This window comes from Chelonoidis abingdonii, chromosome 17, assembly GCF_003597395.2.
Source record: "Chelonoidis abingdonii isolate Lonesome George chromosome 17, CheloAbing_2.0, whole genome shotgun sequence".
Taxonomy (NCBI): Eukaryota; Metazoa; Chordata; order Testudines; family Testudinidae; genus Chelonoidis; species Chelonoidis abingdonii.
Window position 1 is genome coordinate 703,440 of NC_133785.1, and position 20,520 is coordinate 723,959.

At 40.1% G+C, this 20,520-nt stretch overlaps 1 protein-coding gene across 10 annotated transcripts in view; it reads left to right on the forward strand.

Moving 5' to 3' along the window:
• Nucleotides 1-20,520, forward strand: part of ATP2B2 (ATPase plasma membrane Ca2+ transporting 2) — a 633,448-nt gene that overhangs the window by 563,852 nt on the left and 49,076 nt on the right. For all 10 annotated transcript variants that reach the window (XM_075073411.1, XM_075073415.1, XM_075073416.1 and 7 more), the window contains 2 exons: nt 7,471-7,650; nt 8,777-8,864. In XM_075073411.1, coding sequence (XP_074929512.1) covers nt 7,471-7,650; nt 8,777-8,864 — 268 coding nt within the window. The remainder of the gene's footprint in view (nt 1-7,470; nt 7,651-8,776; nt 8,865-20,520) is intronic.

Sequence of the window (20,520 nt, forward strand, 5' to 3'; positions counted from 1 at the left end):
TTTTTATTACAAATATTTGCATTGTAAAAAATAAAAGAAACAGTATCTTTCAATTCACCTAATACAAGTACTGTAGTGCAATCTCTTTATCATGAAAGTGGAACTTACAAATGTAGATTTTTTTGTTACATCACTGCACTCAAAAACAAAACAATGTAAAACTTTAGAACCTTTAAGTCCACTCAGTCTACTTCCGCCAATTGCTCAGACAAAGAAGTTTGGTTACGGTTTGCAGGAGACAATGCTGCCCACATCTTGTTATCAATGTCCTCTGAGAGTGAGAGCAGGCATTTGTATGGCACTGTTGTAGTCGGTATTGCGAGATATTTACGTGCTAGATGCGCTAAAGATTCATATGTCCTTTCATGCTTCAACCATCATTCCAGAAGACATGCATCCATGCTGATGACAGGTTCTGCTCAATAACGATCTAAAGCAAAGCAGACCGACACATGTTCATCTTCGTGCCACCAGCAGAAGGTTGATTTTCTTTTTTGGTGGTTCAGGTTCTGTAGTTTCCATATTCTAGTGTTGCTCCTTTTCAGATGTCTGAAAGCATGCTCCACACCTCATCCCTCTCAGATTTTGGAAGGCACTTCAGATTCATAAACCTTGGGTTGAGTGCTGTATCTATCCTTAGAAATCTCACATTGGTACCTTTGCGTTTTATCAAATCTGCAGTGAAAGTGTTCTTAAAACAAACATGCTGGGTCATCATCTGAGATTGCTGTAACATGAAATATATGGCAGAATGTGGGTAGAACAGAACAGGAGACATACTATTCTCCCCCCAAGGAGTTTAATCACAAATTTAATTAATGCATTATTTTTTTAATGAGCATCTTCAACATGGAAGCATGTCCACTAGAATGGTGGCCAAAGGATGAAGGGACATATGAATGTTTGGCATATCTGGGATGTAAATACCTTGCAACGCCTACTACAAAAGTGACATGCAAATGCCCATTCTCACTTTCAGGTGACATTGTAATAAGAAGCAGGCAGCAGTATCTCCTGTAAATGTAAACAAAATTGTTTGTCTTAGCAACTGGCTGAACAAGAAGTAGGACTGAGTGGACTCGTAGGCTCTAAAGTTTTACATTGTTTTGTTTTTGCATGCAGCTACATAACACAAGAAAAACTACTTATGTAAGTTACACTTTCACAGTAGAGATTGCACTACAGTACTTGTATGAGGTGAATTGAACAATACTATTTCTTTTGTTGATAATTTTTACAGTGCAAATATTTGTAATAAAAATAATATAAAGTGAGCACTGTACACTTAGTATTCTGTGTTGTAATAGAAATCAATACATTTGAAAATGTAGAAAAACATCCAAAATATTTAATAAATGTCAATTGTTTAACAATGGGATTAACTGAGATTAATTTTTAAACGCAATTAATTTTTTGAGTTAATCATGTGAGTTAACTGTGATTAATGACAGCCCTAATTATTATAAAAAAGGAAGGAAAACCTTGATGCATACATTTTAAAAAAAATTAATAACTGCATTTAAAGTTAGTATCTGGGCAGATTTACAGTTGCAGAGTTGATTTTAGTCAATGAGATAACTGGACTTGCAAATGTCACATACATATATATTTCCAGTTTGAATAGTTGGGGATCCTAATATACTATTTAAAACTCTTTTTCTTCAGAAATAACTTTAAATATCTATAAATCCATTTCTGTTAGGGCTAGAAGAAACAATTCTGATCACCTATTCTGACTACCTACATAACACAGGCCATAGCATTTTACCCAGTATTCCAGTTCCAAGCCCAGTAATGTAGCACTGAACAAGACCATCATCTTTAGAAAGACATCCAGTCTTCATTTAAAGACTTCAATGTACCACATTCTTGGCTGAGCTATTCCAATGATCAGTAACAGAGACCCTTGCTGTTAAAACATTTACCCCTTATTTCCAGTCTGAATATTTCTAGCTTCCACTTCCAACCATTAGATCTTGTTATGCCTTTGTCTGGTAGATTAAAGAGCCCTGAAGTATTAGATGAACTCTCCCTGTGTAGGTGCTTATAGACTATGATCATATCACGTATTACTTTTCTCTTTGATTATCTTCTCAGAGAGAAGGTTAATTGTTATGAATAGAGCCATGGACTGGTTTTGAGTCCAAAGAAAGTATTATAATTTGCTGGGAAAGACACTTTTATGTATATCAAGGAGACAATGATATCTTTTAGATCTTTCACACTTTTACATATTCTTAAAAAATGTCCTTGGATTGAAAGTTTATACCATCCAAAATAGTTTCACTATGGTTGTAAAAGTTACAAAAATTCTATATTTTGAAACATAATTTTTTATGATGCAGTTTGTTAGATTTGATAAAATGTGTAACAACCTTGTCAAAATTACAAATTTAGTGTTGAATATTAATCAAATAATTGTGTTTTTAAAACAATTTCTGAAAATACAATTTAATATTAGTTACATTTCCACTTTTATTTCTGGATTACTTCTTTTTATCTGGGCTGACCAACTGAGTTTAAACGTGGATACAGAAAATATGTATTCCCTTCAGAAAGAATGACGTGCTTCTCACTTACTAATATTAGCAATCAACCTTTGTCCCCCAGGTTCACCAAAACCACTGCAATGTACAAAAATGCTTATTGCAATAAATTATATTTAACAAAATGGCCCTCAAGGGCCCATGTCCTTGATATACATAAAAATGGCTCTCCCAGCAGATTCTAATACTTTCTTTGGACTCAAAACCAGTCCATGGCTTTAATGATCTTTACAGCAGGCAGTGAATTCAGGGGTTTTAAGCTTAGACTGTGTCTGAATGCAGTCTCAGAATTTGGATATGGTAAGACAGTTGGGGCCAGTCCTGTGAGGCACTGACTGATCACTATCTGCAAAGTGCTGAGTGCCCTCTGCTCCCATTAATGTTAACCACAATGGAAGGTATTCAGTACCTCGTGGGATTTGGCCCCAATACACTTTTTCTTAAAGGCTCACTCCCTTTCTAGATCTATACATATTTTTATAATACTTCACTCTAGGACCTGAATGCATCTGATGGTTCTTGATAGTGGGATCATCAGTTACAATCATTTGTTCTACATCCTCTCACACATAGGCTTCATCACTCCACTGTCCTAAATGACTTTGCTAGGGCTTTGAATTCACGAGGTGAATGCTTATTTTGACATTTCTAACCATCTTGCTTACCCGAGATCTGTAGAATAAAGAAGCATGGCTATGAACTTGAAATGAGTTTTCCTGTCATACTACGTTATTCACCTACCCCACACAAGGTATGTGACTAATTTGTAAAGGACTTTGGAATCCTCTGGGGGAAAAGGAACTATATTAGTCCATACTATTTTTATCATTCACTGAGTGGTATAGAGTTGGTGTGAGCACACTCATGAAAAACTGTCCCTGCCATAATGAGCCCCGAATATACTCAGACAATCAAATCAGGATTTTCCTATCTCCACCTCTTGACCAGCTTAAAGGATAATGTTGAGGGATTCAGAGCCATTGTTTTTTCTAATACTTTTTGATAGTTCTCCTTCTGCTTTTAAGAGTCTTGAAGCAAAAACGTCTGGATGTGCTTACTCAGATTGCTCTGAAGTGCTTTTGTTTTGAGTTTCACTGGCTTGCATCTACGTTAATGGGGCAGATGCTATATGGTTAACTTTAAGAACAACATGCTTGCTTTGAGAGTAGCTCTTTAAGCCTGGGCTGTGTTTTCTTCTAGTTTTTACAGCACTAACTTCAGGGTTATGACTTAATGAATAATTATAATCCTTGTAGAAATAAGTTATTCCGACCAACCTATATCCACTACCCATTACAGCAGACTATGCAAACTTTGTGGGAACATTCATTATTTTCAGTAGGTCTACACCAAACAGCATTTTTTTATGATACCACTATCCTAACTGTCTTATCTTTAAAGGTCATGCTTAATGGTCTTGCAAAGACAGTACAGGACATGATAGGCCAGGGAATTAAAACTACAGTGTTGGTGTTTTAAATGAATATCTCTAACCTGTTAATCTCCATTCTCTCTAGCTGTAAAAGGGTGCTAACTTATGTTATTTATCCACTATTTAAAATAATTCCAAAAAACAAACTAAAAATCCTGTTGCATATTTTTCCTCTCTCTACAACATATTGATTTTTACCTAATTACCTAATAGTGAACCTTTTTTTAATGACCTCCCAAATGACAATCAAAGAACAATCATTTATTGTGTTAGAAATGCACAATACTCTAATGCAGGGGTGGGCAAACGTTTTGGCCTGAGGGCCACATCTGGGTATGGAAATTGTATGGCGGGCCATGAATGCTCACAAAATTGGAGGTTGGAGTGCAAGAGGGGGTGAGACCTCTGGCTTGGGGGGTGGGCTCTGGAGTGGGGCCAGAAATGAGGAGTTCAGGATATGGGTGGGGGCTCTGGGCTGGGGCAGGGTGTTGGGATTCAGGGTGGGTGAGGGCTTTGGCTGGGGGTGCAGGCTCTGGGGTAGGGCTGGAAATGGGGGGTTTGGGGTGCAGGAAGGTGTTCCGGGCTGGAACCAAAGGATTCAGAGGGTGGGAAGAGGATCAGGGGGTCAGGGGGTTGGGGCGTGGGAGGGGGCCAGGGGTGCAGGCTCCAGGTGGCACTTACCTCAACTAGCTCCCAGAAGCAGCAGCATGTCCCCCCTCCAGATCCTATACAAAGGCACAGCCAGGCAGCTTGGTGCGCTGCCGCATCGTCAGGCACTGGCCCTGCAGCTCCCATTGGCCGTGGGTCCAGTGGGAGCTACAAGGACAGTGCTTAGGTTGGGGTCAGAGTGCGGAGCCACTGGCTGCCCTTACACATAGGAGCCAGAGGGGGGACATGCGCTGCTTCTGGGAGCCATGTGTAGTCATGGCACACATGGAACAGGGCAAGCCCCAGATTCTGCTCCCTGGTGGGAATTCCAGGGCCAGATTAAAACATCTGAAGGGACAGATGTGGCCCCCAGGCCATAGTTTGTCCATCTCTGCCCTAATGTATTGCCAGGAAGGTTTGGATGTATTTAGTGCCTAAACATTTTTGTAGAATTTCCCTTTTAATTAATAAGTTGAATAATAAATAATATATAGGAGCACACTGTGCACAGCTGGAATAATGAAGTTGCATTTCTGCATATGTTTTTGATTTTGAATATCATTTTGGTAGTAGAGCATCACAACTGGGTATTTATAGCAAATTTATTAATATTTAGGCAGCTTCTTTGTGCTCTTCTTCAGCATTTCCTGAAGCCCTGTCAATTTATTTTCCACTAGAAGCAAGAGACTGATCAAAAGTAATAGAACATTTGTGCTGTTTAATATCTGAAAACTGCAGTTACCTAATTAAAATGTTTGTGTACCAAGTACTGAAAGTCCTTTGCAACATGTGTCATGGACTTTAGAAAAGAAGCATCTCTTTGTTAAATAAAAATAGCTGCTAAGATGAAGAAATGTACAATGCAAAAAAGTCAGTTTTCATTTCATTTCCAGGGAATCTTGTTTTATCTCAACGTACTTTGTTTTGGCTGTCCTTATGGGCCAAATCATGGTCTTGCAGCTCCCCTTGCTGTGGAAAAATTTAATGCTGTGTGAACTGGCATAAGGAGCTCTAGATGTATCTTCCATTAAGCCCCACCTCCTCAGGATGCAGGGGGTGCAGGTCTCAATTTTTAAGGGTGATGGAGAGGCCATAAACATGCACGGAGCCTTCTAAATACATGCAGGAGGGGCTGACCTCCTCAGATGACTGACATGCAGCCGAATGGGAACTCAAAATCCAGATGGAGCAATAGTACTGGCAGAAAACTCAAAATAGAGTTGTCAGAAGGAAGATGTTGCATCAAAAATCTAATCTGAGGGAGGGAGAGTAGGGCACCATTCTATACTCCTCTCTCCTAATACCCCAAGACTGGAGGTAGGGGTTTTTAGTAGTTAGTGGGCTCCATTCCCTTTGTTGAGCTCCACTTCTCCCTATGATGCCTCCCCCTAATATGTTTGCTTCTGAAATAGCATGACATCCTCAGGATCTATCAGGCTGGTGCAGAGTCATCACAGGCAGAAGGAATGAGCAAGTCAGCTTCTCTATTCCTGCATATTCTAGCCAGCAATTAGCTGTATGTCATTTCACCATTACAGAAACTATTGTTCCAAAAGTATATTTAATGACATTTAAACACTTTTTATGTCCTTGCATAAAATTCCAGCTATTTTGACATCATAAATAGAGGATATGTGGCTGACGGGGTTCTGTTGTAGCCCTCTGTTTCTTCTGAATACACAGTGGGCCTTCAACACTGAAGGAAAAATATGTATGCTCGATATTCAGTGCAAACTTATTTTTGCACAGCAGAGGGGATTGACTGGAGAAAGCCTGGACACGTGGAGAACCACACTGCTATGCACCACTTAGTCTATGCAGGAGAGGAGGCTTGATCCCAACCATACACAGGGATTTTCAGATGTGAGGCCCCCTGTTTAGCAGCATCAGGATTTCCCCTCCACAAGATAATGGGTGGGCGGAAAACTTTGTGGCCCTCAGATCAAAGTCAGTCAATCCTATCACTTCATATGGTGGTTGGTTGCCAAGTATTATTAGACACAGAAGCAGCGTATTTTTGCATACCAGCCTTAAAGTTAGTGTGGTGATAGACTCAGACATGTATGTATGAAACAAATTATACAACTCCTTTTGGGTGGTGCATGTTGGTTTTTTTTTGTTTTCGATTTGGATATTTCAGATTCAAAAATGAAGCTAGGAGGCAGGCTCCTCTATGGGCAGGAGTTAAGTGGGAGGTTTCGGCTACTTCATGTGAAAATGCAGCCTTACTTATGAGTTTCTTGGTTTTCTACTTTGTTTTAACTCAAATGGTCTGAAAAAAAAATAGCAATCTCTGAAACCATTGATATGTACTTGCAATTTTAATTCAATGTAGCCAAGATTTGTTGGGGCAGAATATATGTAATAACATTGTCACTCCTTTGAAGAATGGATACATTATTGTAAATAATTTTAGAAAAATAACTGCAATGTCTTTAGTTCATCCTTATAACTCAATACATTTCTATTAAAATTGTCTGTTTACCAATGTGTCATATCTGAGGAGAACACAGAAGGAAAAAAGAAGGAAGGAATGGTGTTCTTGTTGGATCAAATGGAGCATTCCATGCTGAAACCTGTAGTCTCAGCAGGCTGCACCTCCATACTAAGGCTTAAGTCAGTTGCAAACTATTCCTTTGTAGTAAAAACTAGGGGTAGCTTATGGGGCTTTGGGCAAGTTGTGAGAGTAACCTTCTGATAGGCAGTTTAGATAGCCCTGGTCTTTGCCATGATTTTCTTGGTTTTTTAATAAATCCTCTTTTTATCTCTAGGAATTGCTCACTTTAAAAAATATGGCAATTAAAAAAGCTGTACCAGGTTATGTATATTGTACTCTGTTTATAGGTCCCAGAAGCCATAAGAAAGTGCCAGCGAGCTGGAATTACAGTTCGCATGGTCACTGGGGACAACATCAATACAGCTCGTGCCATTGCAATAAAGTGTGGAATTATTCATCCAGGAGAAGACTTTCTCTGCATAGAGGGAAAGGAGTTTAACAGGAGGATCCGAAATGAGAAGGGAGAGGTAATTCATGAATTGAATATAAAGTAGCATTTTCCAACGTTATGTTTCATAAACTACAGTGAAGGATGGAGGAACAGAACACACTGTATTTCTCTTCTATTGTGATGTCCCTCACTTCAATAGACAACAACCAGCCCAGCAGCCTGACCGGAGGGATGGTTCCACTTCCAACACTGTTCCTTTGTTATTTCAATTGCCTCTGATAAACTAGCATGTTACATTTAACTTCTCTGAAAGTTATCTAATCAGTGACACTGTCACATTAGTGCTAACCCAATTCAGCGTTTTTCTGAACCATGATATCAGACTGTTTCAAAAAGTACAAATTCAGAGAAGTTCTTTAACCCTCCCCTCCAACAAACAAACCAAAAACTCCCCCAAAAAAACCAACAGCAGGGCTCTCAGAGCTCACTAGCAACTGGCAGCCATACAGAGTCAGCCTCTAAATGCTGTTTTTAGCTGGAGCTCTGACTTCTCGCATCGAGTCTCATTTAAAGTGTGGCTCCATTCTCAGATGAGACTACATAAGTGGTTACACCCAAGCAAACCGACTGAGACAACATGAGGCAGAACTGTCAGACAATGAGATTTGCTAGTTTGACACTGAGGGCACAATCTGGCCTGCAGAACCTTTTCTATTGGTGATGATGTGTGAGATGAAGAACTCAGCTGGATTTCCAGATCCCAGCTAGAGTTGGCAAGGCTAGAAAACAGAAACATCTTTCTACTTGTAGACTGAGCACACTCAATCTGGGAGCCCTTGAGACCCTGCAGATATAGAACTCCACCTTGCTACTTTTAGAGTGACATTCTGGAGTGGAGTGATTCTGTAAGGCCCTTCTGTCCCTACAGTGAATCCTACCTACTTCAGCCAGCAATCGAGGCAATTCAGTAAGAAACTGTGGGGAATTCAGTGTCTCATGGCCCTACCTACTCTACCAGTAGTGCTGGCTGTTACCGTCATTTGGCCCATCATTTTGGAGAGCGATGGTTCCAGATTACCAGTATAGGGACTGATTCTCCTTTCCTACCAGTGCTGAGTGTGAAAGGTGAAAACATTTTTAGGCAGGAAAACATAGCTCCAGATTTGCTTACGACAGGCTGATGATTGAATTATTATTTTCAGATTGAGCAAGAACGTATTGACAAGATCTGGCCAAAACTACGAGTACTTGCTCGCTCATCTCCCACAGACAAACACACTTTGGTGAAAGGTGAGTGCAAATAATCCATATGTGTGTGAGTATTTATAATAGCCATTTATTTATATAGTTTATATAATAGCCATAATTTATATAGTTGTCTAATGGCGTCACCTACTGTACTTGTTTTTTATATTACAGTCCAGACACACAGCAATGTATTGTTGGTAGGGCAGAGTGGAGGGAGGAAGAGGAGAAGCAGGAGCTAGCTGTGTTATTTCTCATGTCACAGTTGTTTCACTCATCAGAGAATTAGGCCAGGTCTGTGCTAGAAACTTTTGCTAGTAGATCAAGTGTTGGTCAGGGATGTGATTGTTTAACAACATTTCTCTACTAGCAAAAACTCTAATATTGATGCAGTTATGCAGGTACAATAAAATGTTTTTGTGGAGATAGTATTAAAGGAGTAGCTGTGTTAGTCTATGTCCAGAAAAACTGAATTGGCCTTCAGGATTGGTTTTCCACTTGTAAGGTAACTCCCTTCTCTTCGTGTGCCAATATGTATGCATGTATCTGTAATTTTCACTCTATGCATCTGAAGAAGTGGGTGTTTTACCCACAAAAGCTTATGCCCAAATAAATCTGTTAGTTTTTAAGGTGCCATTGGACTCCTTGTTGTTTTTTGTGGAGATAGCTTATTTTGTTTGAGAAACAGAGGGAAATATGGGGGACATGAGGAGAAACGTGAGAGAGGAGAGAAGAGAAGGGAAGAGAGAGGAAACTCAAAAAAAAATGAGGAGTTTTTTGTTTGTCTTCTTTTATAATACAGATGTGTTATCTAATGATTGGAGCACTGCGCTGTGAGGTAGTGTTCTTTTTTCCAGCTCTGCCACTGATGACTTCTGTAACCTAGGGGAAGTCACTTAAACTTCCCTTTATGTCATCAATAAGATGAATCAAATAATACAGTACCTTAAGGATAATCATTCTATCAAATGCTATGTGGACAATTTAGGGTTGATGAAGAGGACAAGGGAATTTATTGAAAGGCCACCTGTACAAGTTTTGCCATTTCTTTCTGTGGCTGAGTTTGCAGGTTCACTGCAGAATTCATAGGAAAAGCACATGCTTTCTAACGCGACTGTCTGCAAAATTTCAGCATGTATTTAACACATGTAGGTTAAAGTGGTTTCATTTTAAACCAGCTTTTGTTTACTTCATAAACAGGTGTTTTGAATATGAAAACAGATACAATGCATCCTCCATATTCCCTGTGAATTAGTGTTCCTATGCCATGATCGCCCATGCCTGGGCATACCCATACTCCTTTACTGCCCATCTCCTTACCCCTCCTCATCTCTAGAGTGACAGACGTGGTTTCCCAGGCGGTCACATCTGTTGTCTTTGTAGGCTATCTGAAAAGTCTAACTGGAAATAAAAAAGGGAGTTTCTCTCGCAGGAGTAGTGGAAATACAAATGTGATTCATTGACTTCTTGTTAGTGCTTGCTTGTCAATATTTTCATTGTGGCTTTTCAGTTAGATTAGAATGTGGCACTGGCTGGGAGTGGAAGAGCACGTATGCAGGTCAGAGGTACTTAATAAGAAGTAGGAAGTAGTATGAGAGAGGAGCTATCGATTTTTGATATTTGTATGCAGCTGTCCATAAAGTAAACAAAAATGAGTTGATTAAAACTAACTCACAATTTAAAATATATATATTCAAATTTAGCTAAAACCAGGAATACGAGGGTAAGAGCTCTTCTTGCTCATTAGGAGAGTGGTTTTTAAACTTTTTAAGCTGAGCCCCCTCTTTAAGTAACAATTTTTGGTTGTGCCCCAGACAAAAATACACATACAGAAGTATGCTTGGTAGCCTGCTCATAAACCTAACAGAGACCTTAACACAACTTGAATTAAATTACTTGTACCTTTAAGTTTCAAATACACTTATACTTACCAATGGCACAGCCAAGGCTTCCTCAGCAGTAGGCTGCTTCTACCTTGCATCCAAACTGCACTGCTAGGGCAGAGCCAATACCTGCCCCTCCCCCCTCAGAATTCTAGGGTGGAGAAAGGCATGTTTGACAGGATCTGGGGGCGGGAGCCAGCACCAGGCAGGGTGGCTTGCTGAGGTGAGTGAGAGTGTGAGATGGTGCTCCCTCACCTGGGCCCCACTATGTGGCTGACACAAGCCACCTGGTGTTGCTGCTCGTCCCCCCCCCCAAACTTTCCTGACCCCCAAGAGGGAAGGGGTGTCCCACAGTTTGAAAACCTGTGCACTAGGAAGAGAGTCTTTTCATTGTGGTGACTCCATTCACATGACTAAGTTCTGCCACATTTGCTGTTACATGCAAGGATACGTGTTTTAAAAAGCAGATTCCATTTTGGCATAAAACTGATGTAATTCTCTGATCCCCACTGGCTGGCTGCAGGTTCCAGCTGTATATTTAGGAATTAGTTTTGACCTATGAAGTGCACTCCCCATCCCACTGCCACAGCTGCAGTCAGCGGAGGCACTCAAGATGGAAAAGAGAGGTGCTGTTTGCAGGGTGTTGTCCGTGGAGGCTCCTCCACTGTGGAGCCAGTGCCTTCTGTGGTCTGAAATCTGAATCTGTTGGTCTTGAGGGCATACTCCATGGCCTATGTCTACAATCAGGCTGTTGGGATGAAGGGCTGTGAAGCAGGCTGGTACGTGAGCTATGGGGTGTTAGTGGTTGCTCTGATTTAATCTTTGTTAAAGTGTTTTCACATTCTGCGTGAGAAATAGCTGCTGACTCCATCCTTTTATACTGTCTATTGAACTGATGACACAGGAACTTAGAGTGGAATTTTGAAAAGCATCTAAATGACTTTGGGGAGCATACATCCCCATTGTAAATGAACTAGGTCACTTGAGTGCTTTTGAAAATGATGCTCACCCTCCCTCCAGCCTCAGTATGTTGGGTAAAGGAGCCAGAATGTGATGTAAATGATCTCTTAAAGCCTTGGCTATGGCTAGAAGAGAATTCCCCTGAAACAGAAACTGAAGTTGATAGCCATAGACTGTCTTCTGAAGACCCTTCCCTCATTCTCTTCTAACCAGGGCATAGGGAATATGTTGGGGGTGGCAATGAAGCATGATGGGTACTCTGGGCTTCACTACTGCTTCTCAGAAGATGAATACACGCAGCTGTAGCTTAGCTTTTCAGGACTAAATTATGGCAGGAGGTGTTTAGGCCCCCAGAACAGCCCATGCAAAGGCAACTTAAAGCCCTCACAAGTTCTGTGCTGCACTTCTAAGATGCAAGATAGAATCTTACCCTAGAGCCTAATATACGTGTATGGCTCTAAATTCTAATGGAAGTGTGTATTGGGAGTGTTATCAAATCAAGTAAATAAATCATTGGAGACTGCCTGTATGAATGAATCATGCAGGATTTTCCCCTAAGAGGAAAATCAACAGAGTTGAAGAGTAGTAAGCAACAAAACATTAACAAGATTTACTGTATGTGCAGCGTGAGATTTTGAAAGAGATATTCTATTGCAGAATACCTTATATAACTGGTATTGTTGATAACATTTTAGAGATGATGATGAGGTCAAATGAAAAAACAATTATATTATCCAATGCAGTTTAAGAGCAGCTCTACACTGCTGTGAAATGTTTTTGGTTTATAACACTTCAAGGGCCCTTAAAAGTTACAGAAAATAATTTCAATGTTCACTAGTTCTGCTCCTCTTGCTCTGAAGTACGTGTTTCTCAGTCACTTAGGGGATAGAGCAAGTTTTCTCTTTGATACAGTAGGTTCGCTCTAGGGTTAAAAACACATATCACAAAACAAACTTTCATATTTAATTTTTAATGACATACAGCTGCCAGAGGGAGGGAGCACTTCTTTATTTTACTGCCACAATCCTGCCCAGCAAAAATCATTTGTATGTAGCATAAGACACTTTTATTATACATCTTTGTTCTTTTGTAATGTTGAGACTCAGAAAGGCATCATTCAGCATTCAGGTTGGGAAGACACTGCTTCATGGCACTAGAGTTTTCAGCTTCCAAAATAGGTTTGAGAAGATTTTTTTTCTTGGACGTGAAGATAAGATTTCTTTCAATCTAGAAATGAATCCTCTGTGTGTGTGTGTATTTTATAATATGTATTCTTCATATAACATGTAGCAGCTCCTTGGTGCCTTGAGCTTACCCTTTAAGGCCTCAGTCTTGTAACTGGATGTCCCCAAACGGGTGTCCGTTCCAGCCCTATTGAAATCAGTGGGTTCTGCGTGGGCTCAGGTGTCTGCATCTTCTAATCTGATTGCAGAATAAGAGTCTGCAGTCATATTCTTTTCTGTTTCATGCTAACAGTATGTATTTTTTATATTGGAGCACCGGCCACTTAAATATCACAGTTCTGTCTGAAAATGTACCCACTGTTGTTACAAGTTACGCCCCCCTCCTCTGCCCCAAAGGCCTAATTCTGACCACACTTAAACACTTAACTTTTTGCATGTGAATGAATAGTCCATGGGACAACTCACATTAGGACATTTGCAGGATCCAGGTCCTAAAACAAAACTGAAAGAAACTAGAGGAAAAATTATTTTCTATATTTTTGTCAGTATACTTCTGGATTTGAAAGTACTCTTGTAAATAATCAGTTTCACTGTTCTGTCTGTAGTCAGTCAGTTTCCCCTATTACATCTGAGAGTCATTCACATAGCAGGAGAGTAGAAAAAATGTAATGTGATTGTAAAACCACAATAATTGGCAGTAGGCCTTGTGGGCAAAAGGGTTTTAACTGTGACTAATTTTAACTATTTTGAAATGAATTTATTTCAAGTTTCCTTTTAAGTAAAAGCTCTAAATTATTATTTTATTAACCAAAAGCCTAAAGTTTAAAAGTTAGGAAATGTATCTAAATTTTTGAGCTGAGCAAATATTTTTAGAAGATATATTTAATACAATTGCTTGTATTAAATTTGTAAAATATAAGAAATATGTATGGGGTGATCCATCATACTGGACCAATAGTACCTAAATGTAAGCGTGCTTTGAATCTTCATATTTTCAGCATTCCTTGTCTCTCATTGTTTTCAGTTTATTAGCAGACATAGAAAGGGACAACTACATCCCAATCTGTTCTATTCTTTTAAAATAAACAGTATCTTACAGATAACTCTAAGGGTGGCATTGCTAATGAGATACCTTAAAATAACATGGCATTTATGCTGCAATGAAGTGAAACCTGAGGCTCCATTTGTCAATGCCTTTGATCTAAGCAGTAGGTGGAAAGGGGTTTACTTGTAGATGAAATGGAAGACACACTTGCTGACTAATAATCTCTGTAATATGATCCAGAGGGGATTTGATCTAACAGCTCCTTGGAGCCGGGGAGACATGTGAGTTGATATATTTCATTTTAAGTCATATATGAGATCTTGTTGTCCTGTATTGGAGTAGTAGATGCTTATGGCTATATACAGATTATGTTGAGGGGTTCAGATCAGAGATATGTAAGAGGAGATAGTTTGGGAAACCACATGACTCTTGGAGTTCTTCTATATCTTGTGGAGAGTTGTGTTAAAACTCTCTATGTAAGTATCTGACTGGACTAAAGTTGTTTGCCATAAACTGTTTTTCTGACTTTAAAAGTCAGCATTTGAAATTAAATTACATTCCTATAGCAACTGGGAACCAGTGGAGTTGTAATGAAGTGCCCAGTCTCTGAATCAGGTCCCATCCCTATCGATATTCTTCACTGATCACTGTAGCAGCCCCTATAAACATAGTACCATAAATAAGGTTTGCAAACAGTGGCCTTTGCTCATCACCTTTTCTTGGTGTGAGCCTGCTTTTGTTCTTATGTTCTTTATACATATATATTTATTATTAATTCTTCAATTATTAAGGGAGTCTTTTGCTAACCACTCTATTTTGATCTTGTACTGAAAATGGCTCATGCTGGTCTCCTGTTACAGGCCATTTCACAATCACTGACTCTCCACCAAAGATCCCTGCCTGCCAGCTCTTGTGAGCTTCACCCTCAACTGCATTGTCTTAGATGAGTGCAGCTGTCCAGACAGGTCGTGGACGGAGAATTGGTCCCTGCCCAATGGGAGCTTTAAGCTGTAGACCAGAACCTTGATTGGCTCTATTAGTGAATGATGAACCAGTAAGGGGTTCTGAGCACTGGTCTGAAGTACTGTGGGTGTTTGGGAAATGGTCTACTGTGTGCTTTGGAAGCTGGAGTCTCCACCTTCAGGGCCAGGTAGAGTGAATGTTAATAGTTTAATAAGGAAATTGACAAGCAAAGGGATAACTGTGGTAGGTACCGGTCCGAAAGGAAATGTTAGTTTCTCAGTATTTTTCACCACTGTTGCTATCAGTAACTAGGATTAGCTCTGTAAGTCCCCAATATTTGGTGCTAATTTGTTGAATGGTAGGCAGATGCCCTTGATGAAGGTAGAAATCAGTGTCCTGCCAGGCTACTCACAGTATTTCCATTTTCCTACCAAATCACTTTAGTCTTACCTGAGTTAAGCCTGATCTAGCTGTTTTTCGTCCAGGACAATTAAACCAGTCATGCCCCCTACAATTCCAACATGTGTTGGTAAGGGCCTTCTCTTTAATTTATATTGCTTCTGCTTCCCTCCCCTTTGGGAAACACGGGTGTAAGATCTTCATATTATGACAATTATCTTTTTTCACAGATTCATAGATTCCAAAGCCAGAAGGGACCATTGTGATCATCTAGTCTAAGCTCTTATGTAACACAGGCCATTGAACTTCCCCAAAATAATTCCTAGAGCATATCCTTTAGGAAAAAAAATCCAATCTTGATTTTAAAAATTGCCAGTGATGGGGAATACACCATGAGCTTTGATAAATTATTCCAATAGTTAATTACTGTCAATGTTAAAAATGTATCTTATTTCCAGTGTGAATTTGTCTAACTTCAAGTTGCTTGTGTTGTACCTTTCTTTGCTAGATTGAAGAGCCCATTTTCAAATATTTGTTCCCCATGTAGGTACTTATAGACTGTGATCAAGTCACCCCTTAATCTTCTCTTTGTTAAACTTGCTAAATTTTGTTCCTTGAATCTGTTACTGTAAGGCATCTTTTCTAATCCTTTAATCATTCTTGTGGCTCTTCTCTGAACCCTCTCCAGTTTTTCAACATCCTCCTTGAATTGTGGACACCAGAACTAGAAACAGTTTTCTGACAGAGGCCACAGCGGTGCCAAATACAGAAGTAAAATAACCTCTCTATTACTTGAGAATCCTCTATTCATGCAACCAAGGATTGCATTAGCCCATTTGTCCAGAGCATGATGCTGGAAGTTCATGTTACATGCTTTGATGGGCAGTGGCACAGTTAATAATATTTATGTGTAAAATACCCTTATATGCATTTGACTTAGTTCTCATTGAAATGTACTGGACATTTCACATCCCAGTTCTTGTTTCAGGCTCTCTGCAAACTCGGGTATAATCCTCTTCATGTCTTGAATATTTAATTACAGTAACTAGAAACTTATTTTTTAAATGAAAGAACAGCAACTGAGAGAGGAGTTCAGCCCTCCCTTACCTGTCAGCCTCCAGTAGTCCTTTATAGACGTGCCCTGCATTTTGAGAAACATTACACTAGAGTAGGAGAAAAGAAACATAATAAACTATATATATAAAAAAAACCTAGTGGAACTTTGTATTTATTAATGTATGGTAGCATACATGATGGGTCAGTCACCTTCCATCACATTAAGATGACAGAAGTGACAATAGAGACCAGGGAAATGGGAACAAATAATAGAGATTACTTGTGCAAGCTAACTAGAAGCACTGCAGGAAAATGGCAGAAGTGGGTCTCTCAGAGGGATTTAAACTGACTCATCTAATTTCACCATCCAAGCTGGTTTAAGTGGAAAGGTTAAAGTAATATCAGTTAAAATAAAAGCTAGTTTTAATAATCTGGGAAGTTGTTAATACAAATAAAGACTTTGCATCTCATTCTTCTTACATTTAAATTGGTGATAAAACTCCCATTCTTCAATGGGAGGAGGAGAAGACACTAGTTTTGAAATACAGTCTTTGGATGTTGGGTAAAATTGTCAAAAGTGCTTCCATCTCATTGAAAATCAGTAGACTTATTGCCCCGGTGTGTATTTTTTGAAAAGGGGAGTTAGGCTCCTAAGTCACTTAGATGCTTCTATAAGGGTTACCCTTTATCTAGACAGTGTCCACCTTCATTTGGTTATCTTTGTATAGTTATGCGCCAGGCTATTATACCTCCTTTAAGTTCATTCAGTGTCTGATCTAGCACAATATGCCTCAGTGTGAAGCAATTCCTATTTGCAGTCTGTAATAAAACATTGTCTTAAATGATATCTCAATGATTAATAACAATAGTAAGCCCTATTAGTGAATTAGTATCACCTTTAATATTAAAGATATAGCATATTCATAGAGTTATAGACTTCAAGGTCAGAAGGGACCATCATGATCGTCTAATCTGACCTCCTGCACAATGCAGGCCACAGAATCTCACCCACCCCCTCCTGTAATAAACCCCTAACCTAGTCTGAGTTACTAAAGTCCTCAAATCATGGTTTAAAGACTTCAAGGTACAGAGAATCCTCTAGCAAGTGACCCAGGCTGCAGAGGAAGGCGATAAACCCCCAGCGCCTCTGCCAATCTGCCCTGGAGGAAAATTCCTTGCCGATCCTGAATATGGCAATCAGCTAAATCCTGAGCATGTGGGCAAGACTCACCAGCCAGACACCTATGAAAGAATTCTCTGTAGTAACTCAGATCCCACCCCATCGACCATCCCATCACAGGCCATTGAGCATATTTATTGCTAATAATCAATGATCGATTAATTGCCAAAATTAGTCTATCCCATCATACCATCCCCTCCATAAACTTATCAAGCTTAGTCTTGAAACCACATATGTCTTTTGCCCCCACTGCTCTCCTTGAAAGGCTGTTCCACAACTTCATTCCTCTGATGGTTAGAAACCGTCATGTAATTTCAAGTCTAAACTTCCTGATGGCTAGTTTGTATCAATTTGTTCTTGTGTCCACATTGGTACTGAGCTTAAATAATTCCTCTCCCTCCCTGGTATTTATCCCTCTGATATATTTATAGAGAGCAATCATATCTCCCCTCAGCCTTCTTTTGGCTAGGCTAAACAAGCCAAGCTCTTTGAGTCTTCTTTAATAAGACAGGTTTTCCATTCCTTGGATCATCCTAGTAGCCCTTCTCTGTACCTGTTCAAGTTTGAATTCATCCTTCTTAAACACAGGAGACCAGAACTGCACACACTATTCCAGATGAGGTCTCACTAGTGCCTTGTATAAGAGTACTAACTCCTTATCTCTACTGGAAATACCTCACCTGATGCATCCCAAGACCGCGTTAGCTTTTTTCACAGCCATATGACATTGGCGGCTCATAGTCATCCCATCTCCGTGATCAAACCAATACTCCGAAAGTCCTTCGCCTCGACTGCATTACTTCCAACTGATATGAAGTTCCCAGCTTATATAACTAAAATTCTTTGTATATTAATGCCATAACAACTAAAGTGCATCACCGTTGCATTTTTCAACTATTAAATTTTCATCAATATTTCTATTACTCCAGTTTACAAGGTCCATCCCGATCTTCCTGTATGATATCCCGGTCCTTTCTCTGTATTAGCAATGGCCTCCCAGCTTTGTGTCATCCTGCAAACTTTTATTAGCACATTCCTCCTACTTTTTTGTGCCAAGGTCAGTGGGGTGCCAATTAATTTCTTTATTAAAGGAAAAAGGAAGTGGTGGAATTTAACAATAAAATACGAAAGGGATGGGGTGTATAGGGTGTTTACAATAGACAATGATGGGGGGGTTTCTTATTGAACAGTGTAGGGAGTTCTAACAGTGGGGTACAGTAAGTGGGGTTCAGCACAATGGGATACAGTACAGTCAATAAGCAACTCAACTTTATATAGGAACAATTCTAGATACAGTGTGAAATGCAAAATGTACCAAAAAGAAATGCAAAATAAAATGGTAGCTTCTATATAAAATGGTTAACAATCTTAGATAGAATGTATTAAGTGGTTGGTGGCCTTATATACAATGTAACACAATGGTATTAATGTAAATACAAAGTATATCAGCCAATATGGGTGATAAGTGAAATTATGCAATGTAGAAAAATTACTGACTTAATTTGTGAGGCTGTGATAGCAAGAGTGTACCTAAAAGCTGGGTTAAGGAACAGGGGGGGTGGGAGTGAATGATTAGTGCAACTGATGAGAGGAGAGTGCGGCTGGAAGCAGCAGGAGACACTTTGAAGCCCTGCAAGGTAAGGACAACGGGCTAGAGAGAGGTTTTAAGCACAACAGGGGGGAGATAACAAGTGGGGAAAAACAGACAAAAGTTATACAGGGGGAGAAACAGCAAGGGGTTTGGGAAGTTCGGTGGCAGCCAGGAGTTGTAACAGAGAGACACGGAGAAGCACAACCAGGGGGGGGGATTGGAGCGGGGGAAAAACAGACAAAGTTATACAGAGATCCGGGAGGCGAGAAAGCAGCAAAAACCTTATCTATCTTAACCAACAACTAGGCAAAACAACAAATATCACAATTCTAAGCAAAACTATAACAACAACTATACGGAGCAACAGAACAGCAAACTATAACAAGGCAGGTGAAACTTACAAGCTTTACAATCTATACGGAGCAACAAAAAGACTATACAAGGCAGGTGAAACTTACAAGCTCTATAATCTTAACAAACTATAAACTTATTAAACTAAAAAACAAAACCTATGGTGCACCTTATGCTATGGGGAAGTTACAGAGGGCAGAGTGGTATGTGCCCAGGGATGGTGGCTGCAGCAGTGGATACAGCTGCAAGCAGAGAGCCCCGAGGCAAAGCCCACAGGAGCAGAGCTTAGCAGCGGCACAAACTTATTTTTAGCAGCAAAGTGCGCGTGGAGTTTAGGAGAGGTTTTAAGACACAGACCAAGGTTTAGCTTGAGTCTGTGTGCTGGGAGAACAGAGCCAGCAGCTAAAATAATAAAATAAAAGTATAGAGAGAGTTTCACAGAGGGATTCTTACCAGCCCCAAAGGAAGCAGCAGAGGCAAAAGCAGCAAGAACATCAGAAGGCTAGGTACGGTCTCAATAATCAGGAGATCTCTCAGGCAGCAATTCGTTCTTCGTGGGGGGGGGGGGGGTTTCAAAAACGGGGTACGCTCAAAAATAAAACGAGAGCGGAGAAAGGACCCCCAGAACCCCTGGCTGATCAGACCAGGCAGCAATGCAGGAACCTTTCTGATCTTAGTTTTAAAAATGTCTGTTTTTAAAGGCAAACTCAGGCAGTTTCCCGCCAGTACTTTTGATAGGCTCCCTCTGTGATACAGGGGAGAAAGAGAGGCAGGGAAAAAACTGTAGGTGAGCACAGAGACATGTCTGGGCAGAGTCCTGTGCAGTAGGTGACTCAAAAGCACATGAGGCCTATGACTCATGCCCAGATCTTAAAACACAATAGGTCTTGCAGCTCTGGACATTGCCTACCCTACACACGAGCCCAGGTTTAACAAGGTGATAACAGGACTAACCCTTTGAACAGGGCAGTGGTCCCACTTAGCACAAGTGGCCATCCCTTTGAGAAGGGCAATGGCTCTTGGTAAACAACTTAAGGGGCCCTCCCTTTGAGAAGGGCAGTGGCCCTGGTAAGAACTTAACAGCCAGGG